The sequence below is a fragment of the Thalassophryne amazonica genome, chromosome 19 (genome assembly GCF_902500255.1).
Source record: "Thalassophryne amazonica chromosome 19, fThaAma1.1, whole genome shotgun sequence".
NCBI lineage: Eukaryota > Metazoa > Chordata > Actinopteri > Batrachoidiformes > Batrachoididae > Thalassophryne > Thalassophryne amazonica.
Window position 1 is genome coordinate 44,120,305 of NC_047121.1, and position 18,728 is coordinate 44,139,032.

The 18,728-nt window shown below is 41.7% G+C and overlaps 1 protein-coding gene across 2 annotated transcripts; it reads right to left on the minus strand.

Annotated features, from left to right (window-relative positions):
• Nucleotides 1–4,909: 4,909 nt before the first annotated feature.
• On the minus strand, nt 4,910–17,810 carry lbh (LBH regulator of WNT signaling pathway). Of its 2 annotated transcripts, XM_034195418.1 has the most exons (4): nt 17,638–17,810; nt 16,500–16,501; nt 12,433–12,533; nt 4,910–5,741 (listed from the first exon to the last, which is right to left on the minus strand). In XM_034195418.1, the coding sequence occupies exons 1-4, from the start codon at nt 17,664–17,666 to the stop codon at nt 5,520–5,522; spliced, it is 354 nt and encodes a 117-aa protein (XP_034051309.1). In that variant the 5' UTR covers nt 17,667–17,810; the 3' UTR covers nt 4,910–5,519. The 2 variants fall into 2 exon arrangements, with proteins under 2 accessions (XP_034051309.1, XP_034051310.1); XM_034195419.1 differs by lacking the exon at nt 16,500–16,501 and having other exon boundaries at nt 17,638–17,794.
• Between the last annotated feature and the right edge of the window lie 918 nt (nt 17,811–18,728).

Genomic DNA, 18,728 nt, shown 5'->3' on the forward strand with positions numbered 1-18,728 from the left:
CAATGGAAATGTTTTCACTTTGTCATCCATATATTAACGTATTTACAATAATATGTTCTTCATTGAACCTACTAAAAAGCATGCACGCACTCACGTTTTTAATTTAAAGATAATTTACCACCCCCTGCTGGAATGGCACATGAGTCCAGAATGTAGTGAGCAACATTAACTAATATCCATAGCTTTTCCAAAAATATTAGTTCTATTAATGTTCCATTTTGGCAGCATTCCTCCTTGACCCAAAATACATAAGCATGCCAAACGGGAAATGTCAGCTCTCCAGTTTGTCTGCACACACGAATAGAGAACTTTTTGAGTGTTCCGCATTCTGCCACAAGCAGGTGCTTCTAATTTTAGACACAGACAGAGATGTGGTGGAAGAAATCAAACGCAATACACGTCTCTCTTATGGTACCAGCACTAAACTAACCTGATTAAACCAAATGAAGTACAAAAACCACAATAAATCAGTAACACTAACACTGTTAAACCAACATCAACCACAACAACATTTAAAACCCTAACTTCAATGATGCATTGCAGTACAACATCCATTGTTTAATGTCAACTAAAATGGGTAATTTCTCCAAAAATATTTGTCCTATCAACTTTAGAAATTGGAAAATGTCAGCTCTGTTTCTGTGTGATCGAAGCCATACATATGCACGCACACATATAGGTCATAGGTCACTTGGCTATTATAATATAGATAAGCTCTAGCTGGGGATGGCAACTGTACAAAAAGATTTTGTAAAAATGATTGGAAAAAAGGGTGCTACTATTCATGAAAGAGTTGGGGGGGAGGTTGGTGTGGAAAACCAGAGTTGAATCAAAGAAATGAAAGCATTAGGCCTGACCTAAACTTGGATAGGATCTGTGGTGGAGCCGGATCAAGGGGCAGAACCAAAAAAAAAAAAAAAAAAAAAATATGCACTGAAAAACCTGTTGCTTGCATTGGTACTGTAGAGTTTAGAGATAGGTATTTGGGCACTGGGATAGCGAAATGCTTCCCGATTTGACCAAGAAAAAGTAGTTCATTGCCCTTTGAACCCCTTAAAGGTTTTGAGATGTGCTTATATGTCTAGTATCTTGTATCTGCAACAATTCAATTTCAAGTAATTGTGTAGTGAAGACCACAGGCACACAGATGGATGCACACATGGACTGACCTCATTTCTGTAGCTCCTGCAGCATACTGCAAACATCTTGTAATCTATAAGAGAAAACTTTTGGGTGGATGGGGGGAGGTACAACAAAAAAAATGAAAAGTTCTCTGCACAGCAAAGCACAGGAATGAAGTTTAGTTTCGACTGTAGGAGCCAGAATGTTTGCAGGTTAAAGACAGGAAGCAGCGTGCGGCTCGACTTCAGTGCAGTATGTGCATTTGTATGTTGAGTGAGCTCGTGTTCGCAGGAAGTAATACAGCGTCTCTAACCACCGCAGGTGAGGTTTATAAAAAAAAAAAGTTTACACAGAGGAAAATGAAAGTAAACAGAGCGGTGTTGAAAATGTTTCCAAAATAATCCTCTTTAGAGATAACTCGGTGGAACTCACAGTAAAATGAGTCACGCAGTTAGGTAGCAAATTCAGATGTTTATTTACAGCCTCTGGCATTATCAGAGAAAGTGGTATTCAAAAAAAAAAAAAAAAGAAATGATGGCGGCTAATCTCCCTGAGCTTTCGGAAAACTTAGTGGTACCAGTAGGTAAGAAAGATGCTCTGTACACAGCCCTAATGCCACGAAAATGAGAAATTACAAAATCAACAATGCTTGTTCAATAATATCACCATATACACACACACACACAAATGAAGCGTTCATGAATCGAAGGATAAGTGGTGACATAATGGGAAGTGTTTGTGAGATTGCATACAGACAAATACTATAACTGCCATTACACCAAGAACAGAGTACACACATAAAATGAGCAACATCAATTTTAAAAACTTTCAATCATCTTGTCAGACTGAACAACTGGTTTGCTGTGGTGAAGTAACTTTCAAATATTGCTTTAGTCCTCATTTGTGAGTCGGACGCTGCAGACCTCAACTTTGTCTCAAAGTATAGCCGTTTAAAACAGGAAGATTACAAAGGACAGTCAGATTTAATTTTCAGATGTGCTCAGCTTTGGAACACAAGCTAAACCCACAATAAAACTACAAAAGAAACGCAACAAGGCCTCAGGGGTTGGTGCACTGGAACGAAGGATTTATGCATCTAAGCAGGTTTTTAACGTTACTTTTCACAAAACGCAGTGTTGAAAGTTCTCTAGAAATTGATACCATACATCATTATGTTGCCATGGTGCTTTTGACCAGTGAGATGCCAGCTTAAATGGGCTCACTGCAGTTGGCATACTACCTGTTTGGTTTGTTCTTGAAGCACACCTTAACACCAGTGGCTCACTTGGTCCTGGATGTTGTACTTTTCTTAGTTTGGTTTCAGCCAGCAGTATTTCCAAGCATTAGAACACATGTAATAGTCATTTCATTAGAAACAGAAATGCAGTCATTTCTAACCAAGCAGCATCTTCAGAAGCCTGTTCAACTTTAATCAAAAGATCAGGCCCATTGCAAGCATTAGAGAATAAAGTGGTGGGCTTGTGATAAGGTCCTCTGATCGATTCCCAATCAGACAGGGAAACAAACAAGATCTCTTGGACAAGGGCCTTAATCTTCAATTTGTTCCTGTGTGCAGCTGAGCACCTTTCATGACTGATGTGTGTATGCAGAGAATAAAGTGCTGAAGCACTTTAGACATACAGTGTTTATCAGCTAGCTTTGCACAAGTGACTTTTATATAGACATCGCTATAGGTAGGACATTTGTATCCCAAGTGGTATTTGGGAACAAAATAAGTATGTTCTCTACAACCACGTGTGGTGCTCTGACGCTTTGTGTGGCTACGGCAGAACCCAAGAGCATTAATTTGTTGCAGTAGTACGACTAATCCAACATTAAGTTCATATGAGAGTAGTTCTATTGCTGAAGCTTTTACTTTATGGGTATAATGATATTGTACAATGTCTGACAGAATTCAAGATAGTCAAAGTTCTGCAAAAGAGCAATTTTACATTTTTAAACTAAACCTGCAAGTTATGGTATTTGGTTGCAAAGCCGTGATGTAACGCATCATGATAAATCTCTTTCCGGTCCCAAACAAAACTACGCACATGGGTTTCTCTACAGCGATGGCTGAGCCGGTCACTTTGTTTACGTTGACAAACTTTTCTGTCTGTAAATGTTGCAAATGGTACAGGATGCCAGATGCCATTAAATGCCACAGATGAGGGTGCATTATGTTTATGTCACAGAAGCGTGTTTTTTTCAGGTTGGAGTGCATTTCTACCTTCACAAAATTCAAGAAACCACAAAAAAAAAAGCATAAAAGTACTTATAATTGTAAGTCTGGCTAAATCGTCAGACTGACCCACTGATTAGGCAGCTACTCGTTTTCCCACAGCAGAGCGTGCACAAGGGGGCATTTGTTTAATAAAACAGGATCACATGTTTCTGCATTCACAAAATGCCTCAAAAAGTGCATAAAAGTACTTTTATCATATTTGTTGTCAGTCTGGGTAAATAGCCGGCATAATCTCATTTCCTCAGCAGAGCGTTCCCAAGACAAAAACAAATGTGTTTTCATCATTGTAAGTGGCCAGAGCTGTTATCTGGCCACCAGCTAGCTCCAGCACAATGTGTAATGAATAATTTATAGATTCTTAATACCTGTCCCACTTGCAATCACTGATCTAAATTAAATACTTTTGCAAAGGTTACATTATCTGTTGGGTCCACTTGGCAGTAACATGTCTAATAGTCGTGTTTATTTACCTTAGCCGTAGCCATCTACTTTTTTCTTTGCCATTATTCGGAAACCTATAGAGAGAAATCAGGTGAAGTTTCAGGTCGATTTGTGCACACACCACTGACATTCCTTCCCCGTTTACACTGCACCGCCAGAACCAATGAGTGCAGAGAAAAACGCATGTTTTCTTTCAGTCCGGAAGGAGCTTTATCACGTGACGTCAGACTTTGCAACCAAATTGCAATGCATTGTTAGTCGCCACATGGTGCACCAGCATCACCCATATGAAGGAAATACTTATTCTTGGAGCAGTGTAACTGCTGGTAGCATAGCATTTAGCTATGGCCTTTCAATGCAATATTACTTCAGTTAAAGTGCTTCTTTGCCAGCAGTTTGCCAAAAACCTTCATAACTTCCCTTTTTAAATGAGTTTAAGACCTATTACAAATTGTGCAGTGCCACATTTTAACAGGCACTGTATCCACCTAACTAAAAGGTTAGGTGGGTTGGAAACTAAGTTGTCTGTAGATGTGTGTAAATGTGCTTTTCTATATGGGGCCCTGTGATAGACTGGCATCCTGTCCAGGGTGTACCCCACCTCATGCTCCATGACTGCAGAGATAGGCTCCAGCCCCAACCCCTGCAACCCTTAATTGGACTAAGTGGTTGAAGATGAACAAGTGTGTCAACAACTCACTCTGTAGTGTCTTCATGAGAAGCATGAAGAAATTAAAATATTGGTCAAGTATTTGGTCTGTATTCTTAGTTGGAACTGGATCGAGGCCCAGGTTTCTGGAGGCCCATCTTTCAGAGTTCAAAAGCACACTCACACCTCCCCAAACAAGCCAGATCAGAAATAGACCAGTCCAAACAGGGTTGTGTGAAAGAACCCAAAAACTGAACAAATGATGTTCAGTGTAACACCAACTCCAAGAAAACTAACTAGTTAAAAAAAAAAAAAAAAAAAAAAAAAAAAAAAATCTGGTGTCACCATTTTAGTGGAGATTTGTTGCCATGTAATTGATTTAATCTCATCTTCTTAAACTGCTCAATAGCCAGAGTGATTTAAGGATTAGTTATGGTACTGTCACTTTGTACAGATTTGCTACATACTGAACACAGCAGTGCATGCTGGTACATTTCTTTACTTCCAACATATTTCCAGAGTGTCCTTCAGACAAATTTTTATGCTCATCAAAAACACCACAATTGAGATAAAAAAATGCACTTCTCTGAACAGATAGATTGCAGTGGCAATCATAACTAACAAGTTGGACAGTGTATGGCAGACAATCTCCACAGGTACGACAAACTTTCTGGACATGCATGTGTCAGAAGTCTCTGGGGTCATGAAGCCTGCCATTTGTGGAGTAAAGTGCAGCGCAATAGTTGCCCCCTGTAGGATTAGAGCTGTCCATGGAGCCACCAAGCTGCTGTTGCTGTCCAACAGGACAGTCCATTGTGGGTTGAGAGACACATGATGGAGGCATGGAGGAAGTCGGTCTATGATGGTTTCAATGCAAGAGGACAGTTTGTCTTGTAGAAAAAGTGGGATTTCTCGTCTTACGGGAGCGATGCTTTGGTGTTGAAGAAAATCAAAGTGGCATTACTAAACATGTGCCTGTCAGTTAAGTCTGAGTGCTCAGGTGCATGAGAACCAGTTCAGGGAACAGTTGAACCGGACCAGGAGGATGTAGAACTCCAGCCGCTCCTAGTGCTGAGAATTCTGCACTGGCTGTTCATTTTGGATACTGCCATTTTGCACCACTTCATCATCATCATCCTCCTCCTCCTCCTCACTGACCAGAAACTCCTCTGGAGGCCAACGCAGCTCCCCGCTCTCCACCTCTCCGTCTGTTGGCTCGACCACGATGGAGGGCAGGCGATCTTTCAGCTTACAGCAGCGATCAAAGTCTGAGGGGTCGGGGAAGATCTAAAGAAAATGAGAAGGGTTACCAGAGCGGCCATACAACTTTGAACTGAACTGTAGAATCATAGCCATTTGTGATTATACACTCAAAAATATAAACGCAACACTTTTGGTTTTGCTCCTATTTTGTATGAGACGAACTCAAAAGCTCTAAAACTTTCCACATACACAAAATCACCATTTCCCTCAAATATTGTTCACAAACCAGTCTAAATCTGTGATAGTGAGCACTTCTCCTTTGCTGAGATAATCCATCCCACCTCACAGGTGTACCATATCAAGATGCTGATTAGTGCACAGGTGTGCCTTAGACTGCCCACAATAAAAGTCCACTCTGAAAGGTGCAGTTTTATCACACAGCACAATGCCACAGATGTCGCAAGATTTGAGGGAGCTTGCAATTGGCATGCTGACAGCAGGAATGTCAACCAGAGCTGTTGCTCGTGTATTGAATGTTCATTTCTCTACCATAAGCCGTCTCCAAAGGCGTTTCAGAGAATTTGGCAGTACATCCAACCAGCCTCACAACCTCAGACCACGTGTAACCACACCAGCCCAGGACCTCCACATCCAGCATGTTCACCTCCAAGATCGTCTGAGACCAGCCACTCGGACAGCTGCTGAAACAATCGGTTTGCATAACCAAAGAATTTCTGCACAAACTGTCAGAAACCGTCTCAGGGAAGCTCATCTGCATGCTCGTCGTCCTCATCGGGGTCTCGACCTGACTCCAGTTCGTGGGCAAAGGCTCACATTCGCTGGCGTTTGGCATGTTGGAGAGGTGTTCTCTTCACGGATGAATCCCGGTTCACACTGTCCAGGGCAGATGACAGACAGCGTGTGTGGCGTCGTGTGGGTGAGCAGTTTTCTAATGTTGTGGATCGAGTGGCCCAGGGTGGTGGTGGGGTTATGGTATGGGCAGGCGTCTGTTATGGACGAAGAACACAGGTACATTTTATTGATGGCATTTTGAATGCACAGATACCGTGACGAGATCCTGAGGCCCATTGTTGTGCCATACATCCAAGAACATCACCTCATGTTGCAGGATAATGCACGGCCCCATGTTGCAAGGATCTGTACACAATTCTTGGAAGCTGAAAATGTCCCAGTTCTTGCATGGCCGGCATACTCACCGGACATGTCACCCATTGAGCATGTTTGGGATGCTCTGGACCGGCGTATATGACAGCATGTACCAGTTCCTGCCAATATCCAGCAACTTCGCACAGCCATTGAAGAGTGGACCAACATTCCACAGGCCACAATTGACAACCTGATCAACTCTATGCGAAGGAGATGTGTCGCACTGCATGAGGCAAATGGTGGTCACACCAGATACTGACTGGTATCCCCCCCCAATAAAACAAAACTGCACCTTTCAGAGTGGCCTTTTATTGTGGGCAGTCTAAGGCACACCTGTGCACTAATCATGGTGTCTAATCAGCATCTTGGTATGGCACACCTGTGAGGTGGGATGGATTATCTCAGCAAAGAAGTGCTCACTAACAGATTTAGACTGGTTTGTGAACAATTTGAGGGAAATGGTGATATTGTGTATGTGGAAAAAGTTTTAGATCTTTAAGTTCATCTCATACAAAATGGGAGCAAAACCAAAAGTGCTGCGTTTATATTTTTGTTGAGTGTAGTTATAAGCATTAAAGAGGTCATCCTAGGTAACATAAATGCAGTGTTGCTGACAACGTAGCAACATTGTGGGGAGTCTACAAATTGACATTGCTACAACGTCATTGTAACGTCTGTGCAACACATTTATTTATTAATTAGTGTATGTGGCAAGTTGTCATATGGATAAACTACATATCAGTTCTGTATGCACGTTCACACTCATTGATCATGCAAACAGTGCTTTGTTTTCTTTGATATGGCCAGTCAGTTCAACACAGCATGTCAACATAGCAACACCAGACAAAAATAATGGTATGAATCACATCCAGAAGTAGGGTTTAGTTTTCATACTGAACATCCTTAGAGTACCAGTGTTATACGTGAGAATCCAGAAAACCTCCTGCTACATGCAAGATTTAAGCCTGAAATAGTTTTGGGCACCTAAGAATTTTGATTTTAAAAAAGTATTTGATATTCCTCCCTCTTGATAGCTAAACATTTTTTGTTCTTGTTATGCATGTCTGAGAATTCTTGATCTTTGTTAGTATGAACTAAGCAGTTTGCCCCCGCCCCCCCCCCCCCACTGAGTCTGGTCTGCTTGAGTTTTCTTCCTCAAATTACAGAGGGAGTTTTTCCTTTACCACAGTCACCTCCCTGATTGCTCAGCATGGTTGGTAAGGTTAGACCTTGCCCTTGTAAAGCACCTTGGGGAGACTCATGATTTGGCAATATATAAACAAATTAAATTTGAAATTTATATATTAAAGTTTTTGTAATTTGTTTTTCAAATGAAGCAAATTGGATTAATAGAACATAATCTTAGTCATTGTACATATATACATACAACAAAATTTGTCCTCTGCATTTAACCCATCCTAATTACAGTTAGACAATCCAACCACTAGGAGCAGTGGGCAGCCACAGCCTGGCACCTGGGGACCAACTCCAGATGTAGACAAAGGAGCATACCCTAAATAATGTTTTGATTAAGATACTATTATTCACTGGAAGACTTGTAATGTGATTGAATGCAATTCTCATAAGTTCTTTTTAAAAAACAATCTCACCAATATATTAAGATGACGTGGTCACGCTGTACTCATTTAGCTGCTTTTCATAGTTTAAGGTTAGCCTTCAATTTTTGCACAGAGGTTGATATCTGGGTTACATGAGCACAAATGCCACAAAATAGTTTGAAATTCTAACCAACTACAACAGGTGGTGTGAACATTATGTCATGAACACCGCCCTGGATGGCCTTCTGCTCAGAGACATGCCCATGCAGTTGAGTAGAGAAAATTAAGCACCGCCTCTCAAAAAGTACTAGGGTGGCAAATATCTGGTTCCTTCCATGTAAATCAACAGGCACAGAAACAGGTTACAGTGCACCTCCTTCACACTTGTATTGAAACTTCAATATGCCATCACAGCTGATAACCTACAGCACATTAACCTGCTGACAAGGTGAGCAGCTTTTTACCTTTAAGTGTATGGGTGATGCAGAGATCCCAGAACTTAGTATTGAGCTTTGCAGAAGTGTTGCAGGCACCTCTGCAAGGCTAAACAACCATGACTGGAAGTGATGGGAAGACTAAACATCCATGATGGGAAGTGGTTCCTCAAAACTCCCAGTGGCATAACTGCTGCCAGCCATGTCACATTCCTGTAGCAACAAAGCCTTTTACACGCTCGCTCACAGATGAGTTGCATCAGCGGCTGTGTGTTGCTGAGACCAGCACTGCTGCATTGTGGTGAATCCACTTGCTGTGTAAGGTAATGAATGTGCTGAGCAGCTCCTGAGTGACCTGATCCAACACCATGCCGGTTATTCCTAAGCTTCCTAGCACCAACATCAGTCCATGAGAGGGTAAAAGGTCAGGCTGTTTAGCATCAAACCTTTCAGTCCTCCCAGTGGGATGGAAGTTGGAAAACCACAACTGTGCAACAAATCCAGACAGCTGTTTGCTAACAATCACAACTCCCCTCTGAAATTGTTGGATCTAAAGTGAAGGGCATGACAGATTAGAAAGATCACATGCATTCCATGTCAGAGACTGGACATCAACCTCAGATTCTCTGTTCTCAGGATACAGAAAAATCCCCCCCAACTCCTCGTCCAAGAACAGCATTTTTTTTCTCTTTTTTGCACTGTTTGGAAAAAGTGGCTGAATATTTTTAGACCTGCATATTTCACTCCAAGACATGGGGGGAGGAGGAGCTGTCTCCTCAGAGCCCAGCTGAAAGAAAAGCATTAAATGGAGGCAGGAAACAGCCAGAGATGAACAGAGAGGAAGAGACAGATAGGATCCAGCTGTGTCCAAATTGTGAATTCCAAAATAGATGAATGACAAATAAAGGGGGGGGGGGTGGGGGGAACAGCATTAGAACCAAGCGTTGCAAATGTGAGACTAACAGACTGCAAGAATGTTTTTGCATTTTCAGACCATCTGAATTTAGAGCTCCTGGTGCACAATCTGTTCCGTTTCAGCTCATGGCTTAAAAAAAAAAAAAAAAAAAAAAAAAAAAAAAAGGCTGCCGTTGTAGTCGCTGCTGTTACTCACTGTGTGTCAGGATCCGTGCAGCAAGTGACCTTGGCATTGGACCCCAAGCCATCACGTCAGAAGTAATTTCTCTTCCAGTGTCAGGAAGAGATGACGTATCAGGCAGGCACAATACTGGCTATTTTGAGTTCTCCTGGGGTGTGGACATGCTCTGAGCCAGAATTATGACACCGCTCATCAAGATGGCAATTCAGTGTGAATGCGCTCATCCTTCACTGTGATAACTTAGTCTTTTTATAGCTGCAGGAACATCACGGTCAGAAATGCATTTCAAAGGCCTGTGTTAACTGTAATGGAGAAAATGATTAGTGGGAACATCAACGCTTTGTGCAGTGCTTCTGAGAAATGATTGACTTTGGGCAAAAAGCCCAAGTGAGGAAACTGAAGTAGTGGAGAAGTGGCACTCTGCATTTTTGCATTTCCACCTTCATCTAAGAAGAAGGTTGGTGAACGGAAACCAAGTCTTTTCCTCCCAGTCAGTGTACAGCCTCAGAGCAAAATTCTGCATAATTGCAGCACGGGAAGGCTACTGTGTTTGGTGTGAGTGTACTGCAAACAGGAAAACAGTCAATCTTATGCACTGAACTATGAAACTCCCACCCACCAGTAAGACTTTCCATTCATAAATCATCTTTGCTTATTCCATTTCATCACATTTTTAAAAAGGAGAGACTGGTTAAGTATTAACCTAGTATTATTTCAGCCAATAACCGACACTGCAACGTTACAGTATTGCGTACATTTCCCAGATGACCCTTTTTGTAAAGAGTGTAAAACAAAGCTGCTGAAAACGACTTGTCAAGTCCAGCCCTCTCATCTGCTTACGTGTGCATGCTTTATTATGTGGAGAGCACAGCTGCTATGAACATTGTCTGCTTAAGTGTGAGAGCAAACTTAATGGAACATTTTTTTTCAATTACAAAAGGTGATGTTCTGTTCTTTTGCCATAACATCTTAACGCTCCAATTCCAGTTAAATCAGTGCAGCAATTAATGGACATTACTGTCTAAGCAATTAGATCTGCATATTCTTTTCATGCAGTTATGAAATGACTGCTTTTGTTAGCTTTATAGAACATGATATTAGGTCATTAAGATGCTAGAATTTCCCAAGCAAGGTCAAATTTGCCAGAGGTCATATCTGCCTGTGTTGGCAGACTCCGTTCAGGTCCTTTCATAGAGTTCTACCAAACTTTATACATTAATGAAGGTTGACGCCGACATTGCCCTTCAAAAATGAATTTTGATAGATGTTAAGGAATTTGATTTTCAGACCAATTTGGCCCAAATGTGGCGCAAACATATGGAGGTGGATTCCAGCTTTGTACTGGCAGGTCAATCATGTGGGTGAAAAGTTAAGGTCACTGGGATCTACTGTGTGATCACCATAACCTCATGTTTTCATGCCCATGGGTACCATTACATTAAAAAAAAGCCAAAATAATGGGATGCATTAGTACGAGTACCCTTTGATACATACATCCAGTATGTGCCAAACTGATTCCAGAAAGTTCCAAGAGGGCACAGGGTTTCTGTAACAACCCACACCACCAGGTGATTTCAATGACTTGCATCACTTTGATCAGATGAGTTAATGACTGAAATCACCTGGTGAAGTGGATGGTTGCAAAAACTCTGCACCCTCTTGGAACTTCCTGGAAACACTGACACCTATGTTTCAGTACAAAGTATACCAGTGCACCCCCCCCCCCCCCCCCCAAAAAACAAAAAAAAAAAACTCAGCAACTGTGCAAGAAAGGCATCACAACACTCATGACAACTCTGATGGAGACTCTGGCGTCTCCATTTGAGACTGGACAGACTGTACATAGTACCACTTTGTTCTGGTGCCTGTTACACAGCCAACTTCATGACAGAGTGGAATAGAGAAGGACTGTTACAAGGAAATAGCTTAATCTAGGCTCAAGTCTACCATGTTCCTTTTGATAAGTTGTAGCTTGCACTGCGCTTCTTTCTTGTGAGATAAATCCTCTTCCTGTCATGATTGCACGATTGTGCACCAAACAAATCCACAGAAACTCCAGAGCTTTTAGTGACCTACTTTAGACAAATATACAATACAGAACCACTCATGTATTTCTTAATGAAGGATGTAAATGAATTGTATCCACCCCCTTGAGTTTACTGGGGGGGGGGGGGGGGCGCTGTGAAAATGATTTTGTTTTGTTCTATTCATTGGGGCCCACACTGGCACATTCCATTATTTTGAATGGAAACACTATTTAAATTCACATTATACTGCACTATGTTTAAAGAGCACAATTTAATTATGGAGAAAACTTTGTAATTTGACAAATGCATAAATCCCTGTATGTATGTGGGAGGGGTGGAGGATAACAAAAAACCTAGATATAAAGATTAACAGCACTAGATAAAGAGTGGGATGTAGAATTTGAGAAACAGCACAAGACTCAGGGTAAGGCTGCATTTCTATGAAGCCGTTCTGGATGCAGTCATTTTTCAGGCGCGTACACGGTGTACTACCTGGAAAGAGAGTCTGTCCTTGCTTGGGCTGAGCCTCATGTCCTCAATTGGGGTGTTGTTGATCATCACCTCAGTCATAACTTGGCTGGGTACAAACAAAGCTGCAGGGCAAAACAGATGTTACACTCATTAGCTGAAAGGCAAATAAAATGCAAGTCATGATTGCACAGGTCAGGGACAGATTCAGAAAAAAGCTTTCAATTCATCATGCACAGGCAGAGTCAACCTCAGATTAATGGCGTTTAACGCCGCCCCATATGTTTATTGTTCTGCTGTCAGGATGCAAGTGCAGCGCTGGACAGCGTCACTGCGCCGCTCGCACGAGGTGACCATTTCTAAATACAGGATCATGTGTACTTGTGCGAGCGACAAAAACGGGAACAGTCATTGTGAGAGTGTGCTTGGGGCGTGTTGTGGTATTTGACTGGGGTGGAACATAATGCACTCTGTTCCAAAGCTCAGCCAAACTTTCCATTTCAGATCAAGCAGGCTTTTTTTCCTCTTCAGTGTTTACTGCATTGAGTGTCCAGCATTGTGATGCAATGTTTCTGACATGTAGCAGGTTCCAGATCTGATAAAGACTTCTTGAGTTGAGATATGGAGTGGTCTCATGCTTCATAGCTGGAGCCTCACAGTTAGCGGCAACAGACTTGGGGTTTTTGTGGCTAAAGGTCATGCAGCGCATGATGAGAAACTCACCTACTTCCTCACATTATCCAATTCAATAGTTTTGCGTTTATTTTGTTTGGTGAGAGAAGAAGCTTCGCATGACCTACTTTGAGTGTTAAAACAAGATTGGTTATTTTAGGATACAGCGGAATGATAAACAATGCTAGTGATTAAACCTGTACCACTAGTTTCATTTGACCACAATTACATTCATGTTACATTTGGCCTTTATGCAGTGTTTCACAAGCCGGACAGAATTTTCCTCACCTCAGCTACTGCTGCATGAAATACATTCTCCACTGGAATTTCTCAGCGCACGGTTGTTTTTATCTCCATGTATGACTCACACAACCCTTGCTGTCGGGGCGCAGATCGCTGCAGTAACACTGGCCTCAATCAAAAAGCAGAATAAGAGACTATTCTGAGGAGGAGAATGCTGCAACATGTATTAAATCAAGGCAGCTGATCATTAAACCCTACAGTGTATTACATTAGCCAGTTTTCCCTCATTTCTACAGTTAAACGCAGGGGCCTTGATGTCACAAGAAGGGTGGGTGTCAAGACACTTCTGGTTGACCCAACACTTTACTGCATCAGTCAGGCAACATGCCACAGTTTGTGCAAATAGTCACCAGATATCCAAAAGTGCCTTTTGAAAAACAAAAAAGTTTAAAACTACAGTATGTAGGATTTAGTGCCATCTAGTGGTGAGATTGCAGATTGTGTTACACCACTGCCACGATTCTGTTTCACAGTCATATTTTCACATCTTTGACAGGATTCTCATGCAGTTGCCTTCTCGGTTGATAAGCAGTATGCAAGATCCTCCGTTTCACAAAATGGACAGTTCTCAAAGTTGTTAGGCTGTGCTAGCAACCAGTCTTCCCGCTGTGCTGCAAAATGTTAGAATAGCGTGAGCAGTGAATGCTGACTAACATTGCGATTTTTGGATTTACCAAGTTTGTAGGTGAAACATCAAGCCCATATCTCAGAGCGGCAAATGCTTCCTTGAGGAAGAACAACTTTTTTTTTTAAGGGGGGTAGAGAAAAGGCACACTTTGTGGGTCAGAGTGGTTGCAAACCAAAGAGAACTTCAGCAACATGTTACAACTGTTTAAAAAAAAAGCTTAAAGCCATTTTACAACCGTTTGTCAAAAAATGAATTCGCTAAGAAATTTTGAACATGTTCAAAATTTATTTGCAACAACAAATTCTGTATAAGACCCCAAAAAACTGTTACAACCTTTTACAAGCCCTGTTGCAACCCAAAATATGCCAGTTTTGTCAGCATTTGTCATTCCGTGAGATATGCGTTTTAAAAGTATGTCCCTTTTGGGACAATGTATCAACATGGCAGTACAACATAGCGGCCTTCATGAGGGGGCCAGCTCCCATATTGGGCTCATTGTAAGCTTATGAGAACAGATTCATTGTTGCTGATAGCTGTATACAAATTAGCAGATTGTTATCAATGCTTTATTCCGTTTTGGCTAATGACCCTAAATACTACATACTGTAGCTTTAAGGTTTAACATGGTAGGTGGGTTGGTCTTTCAGCTGGACCTGTTCCTGCTTATTTCATCACCGAGTTGTTTGAGGCAAAAACACTAAGAAGCAGCAGAGGAGGGGACAGAGGGATGAACAGCGAACAGTGACAGTGAAGACCTGAGCAGAGGACATGATTTTTTTGAGGGAGGGTGCATAGAAAGCTAAACACTCAAGCTCTGCCAGTCATTTCTGGTTGGGATTGTATAAACATCCTGCTCAGAAAAGAATAACAGAACATCAGCCTAATAAAACATGAAGGAGCACAATGAGGAGGAAGTGGGGGGGATGCACGAGTTACAGGTTAATGTAGAAGGAGACGTCCACACGGCCGTTGAAGTCATCTTTTCAAGAATATAGAGGCTCGAGCGAACGGACTCTGCTCAGATAATGTCTTCATTCTAAGAATAAAGTGAGGTTTAGAACCAAACTAAACACAGGACAGTTACAAAGCTTTGTGTTTGAGTGGAACAGAGGGACTTTAAATTTCAGCTGAAGACTCTAGACTACATTTGTTTTCTTTCCTCAAAGCCCAGCATCAAGCCATGACTGAAGAAAATGCAATGTCTGCCTGTTGTATCAGTGATCACAGCCACGTTAAACCTTAATTCATAGTTGGCATGAGTGTCTGTCTTCCCCTGCTATTCTCCTTACAAAGTCAGTTTTTCCAAACTGCCTACCAGCTGTAAGAGTGATGACTGACTCATGACCTCTGACACTGCATGTAAAAAGATCCTAAATTATTATTGCAATATTTGTTAAACACCTTGAATTAAAGCTGAATATCTGCGCTACAAGCACATCTTGTTTCATTCAGCTACCCACTGCAGCAGTGTGTATAAGCAAAATTACAATAACTGGGTCACTGACTACGACATAGCTGTAGGTCATAGTGTCCTAAAACCTTTAAAAACTGAATTCAACGATACTTCAAACTCTGAGGCGAGTCACACGAAGATACACCATTAACATCTAGACCATAGCAAAAATATACAACTGCTACTCAGCTGTGTAGTACAGCACAACAGAAACATTAGAAGTTGTGGGGGCAGACAACCAAGTCAAGGGTGCAAGTATGCAGTGTTCTGTAATTCTGTCTGGTTTTGGTTTGCAAAAAACTCAAGTGGACCATACACTCCAACTGCAATTACATTAACTGAGCTGCATTTTTAAACTGTATTCTGTGTTCGAGTTTGTGCACCCTGCCTGTAACCGGTGTGTAGTTCGTGCCACACTACTGTAGAGTCTCTTCACTACATGCTCCAGACAAATCTGATTACAGCCAAGCCAGATTAAAGCAGGTGGTGCTTCAACTTTCAAGCATATCTGGTCCAGCTAGTCAGCTGTCAGTAGAGCATGACAATTATGCATGTAAGGTAGGTGTGTTTTGGGGGGGTTCCAGCACTCCTTGCATGTCTACACAGTGACAGTGCAACATTTTCACTCAAAAGCTGGGACGTCCACATTAGTTTGCTAACCAGTTAGCATAGGTGGAACGACGCCACTGTCAAGTCATGAATCATCAAGTCAGCTTGCAAACAATTGGTGGTCACTATGACTTGAGACTTGCCGCTTCATGACTTGAGAATGACTTGCTGGTGACTTTGTCCCACCTCTGCCAGTTAGAACTGCTCATCTGCACAGGTACTACTACATTAAGGTAGTCAAAATACAAGAATTTCAAACCCAATACCCAGGAAAATGCTCTATACCCCCATACTACTTATACGTGTCATCCTTGTAAACATATTTGAACTGTGTTCAAATATGTTATTGCGTGCATCCATACTGAGGAGGGGGCTGCCTGTCTGCAGCGGTGCTGAAGCTGTGTTGCAGCACTGCTGTATCGATACTGCTGCAATATCTATACTCATACTAATTTTTAAGCACCAATTAATATCAGTAGCTTTTTGTGACAACCACAAGATACATCAGTTAGTAACAGCACTGATTTCTTTTCAGTGGGCACACAATAGTGGAATACACTCATGAAAAACGTGTTTTAGTGACAGGTGGAATGCAATTTTGACTCCTTAAAGGAAGCTTGTAGGTGCAGTATAAAAGCAAACCATAGCAGTACCCTCACATCGGGGTGAATGTGAGGCATTATTGTAAAGTGCATCTGATGCAGATGGGAAAGCGCTATATAAATGTAGACCATTTATCTAAATAGTTTTCAACATGCATAGCAGGACTTGGGAACAAATCAGTTCCCATCATTTGCCTGCTGATATCCAACTATTGTGTCAGTTGCAAAAGAATTTACATCTTCCTGTTCACACAGATGACAAAGAGCCACAGAAATACATGCAGGGTGCAGACTATAACAAGTATGTAGCTATGCTTTTTAAATTTTTCTTTTTAAAAAGTGCAGGAAACAAAAGGAAGTGTCTTTGAGATAAGTGAGGTTTTTCCACTAGTTACTTTTGCAGAACAGACAAATGCAGAGCCTTATGTGGTTACAATTTTTTAAAGGGTTGATATCAACTTCTTGATTTTTTATAAGTCGGTAAAATCCCCCCCAACTTGTAAGTGCATTAAAGTTAAGTTGCAGCCCAAACAGACTTATTCCCTGTGATAAATACTTCTTAAGCACTGATTGGCAGTACTAATAGTTTCTCTGGGGGTTGCACCTGCAGCGCGCGCGCACACACACACACCAGATGCAGCATCTTCAGTGTTAAAGGGCATCGCGAGCTCAACATCCTCAAAAGTACACTTAACCTCTTAAGACCCGGAGGTTCTCATGAAACAAAACTTAGTGTATGGACTAGACAACCAAAAACGTCATGTCCACATATGTTGATGCCAGGCCCTAGGAGGTTAAGTAGAAATCGAGCAGAATACGTGCAGCGTTAAGAGAGTTCATGTTAGGTAATTTTGTGAGCTTTGCAATTCCAGGAATTGGGGGGTGGGGGTGTTCTGGAGATACATGTGCACAAGTCTTTAAAAAAAACAACAAAAAAACAAAAACAAAGTGGAAGTACTCACCAGAATATCTGCGGTGAAAATATAGACATGAATTCAAACCGAGTGCCAGCTGAGCAGAATACCGTGAATCTAACTTCTCTGTTTATTTATGGTGACGAGAGACACCGACGGTCTATAGCGTTGATTTGTTTAACTTCACGTCTGTGTAAGACGAAGACGTCTGCGCCGCCCTTTTTATAAGGGAGGGCGTGAACAAGCTGAAATCCTCAATGGCAGCGTATTCTGAGCAGCAGCCAATCAGAAACCAACGGTCCCCTCCTTCCCTCCCTCCCTCCCGCTCCTTCCCCTGGTTCCTCCCATTCCCGATGACGACAGCGCTGGCTGCGCCCTCTCATTGGGAGCTAACAAGACAGCGCGCGCGACGCTTTTGATTTGTAGTATCCAAGGAAACTAAATGACAAGAGGGATGGGGTGGGTGGGGGCAATAATCCTCTCAACGACTGTGGGCGTTCGTGACTTTTATCCAAATGAGGGGGCGGGGTTCATTCATTAATATTCCAACGACAAGTCAGCGCCTCTTTATTTCACTATCAATGAAAGCGTTTTAAAAGTGCAGCTTCGTTGAAAATGTTCCTGCCACCCTTCTGTTCACCTTTCCATGTTTATTGAGGCACTCTGTGCAGCTTTTTGGACATTTCACTGACAGGAGTGGACACAAAGGACAACAGTTTGTCCTGTACTGCCACCTAGTGCCAAACATGGGATGTGACATGCGTTTACAATCGTGCTGAGAAATTTACTGCATGAACATGAATGCCACAAAAAAATATCGGTCTTTAAATACTTATTTTTCTGGGACAGAATAAGTGTACAACATCAACTGTGATAGAAAACAAAATACTGGTGCACAAGTAGTAATTTATTGTGGGTTGTTGGAAATCGACAGGGTCAAACCCATCAAAATATGAAGACAACTGGTTGTGAGGAGGACCTGGGCATCTTGTGATTAATACACTGAGCACAAATTCAGGTTATAAATAAATGCAGTCAATTAATCTGGATGATCAAGATTGCATTTAAAAAAATTAACACCAGAGATATTTTCCTCTATCTTCTAAGTAAACTTGAATATGGATAAATAATGTAGAGTC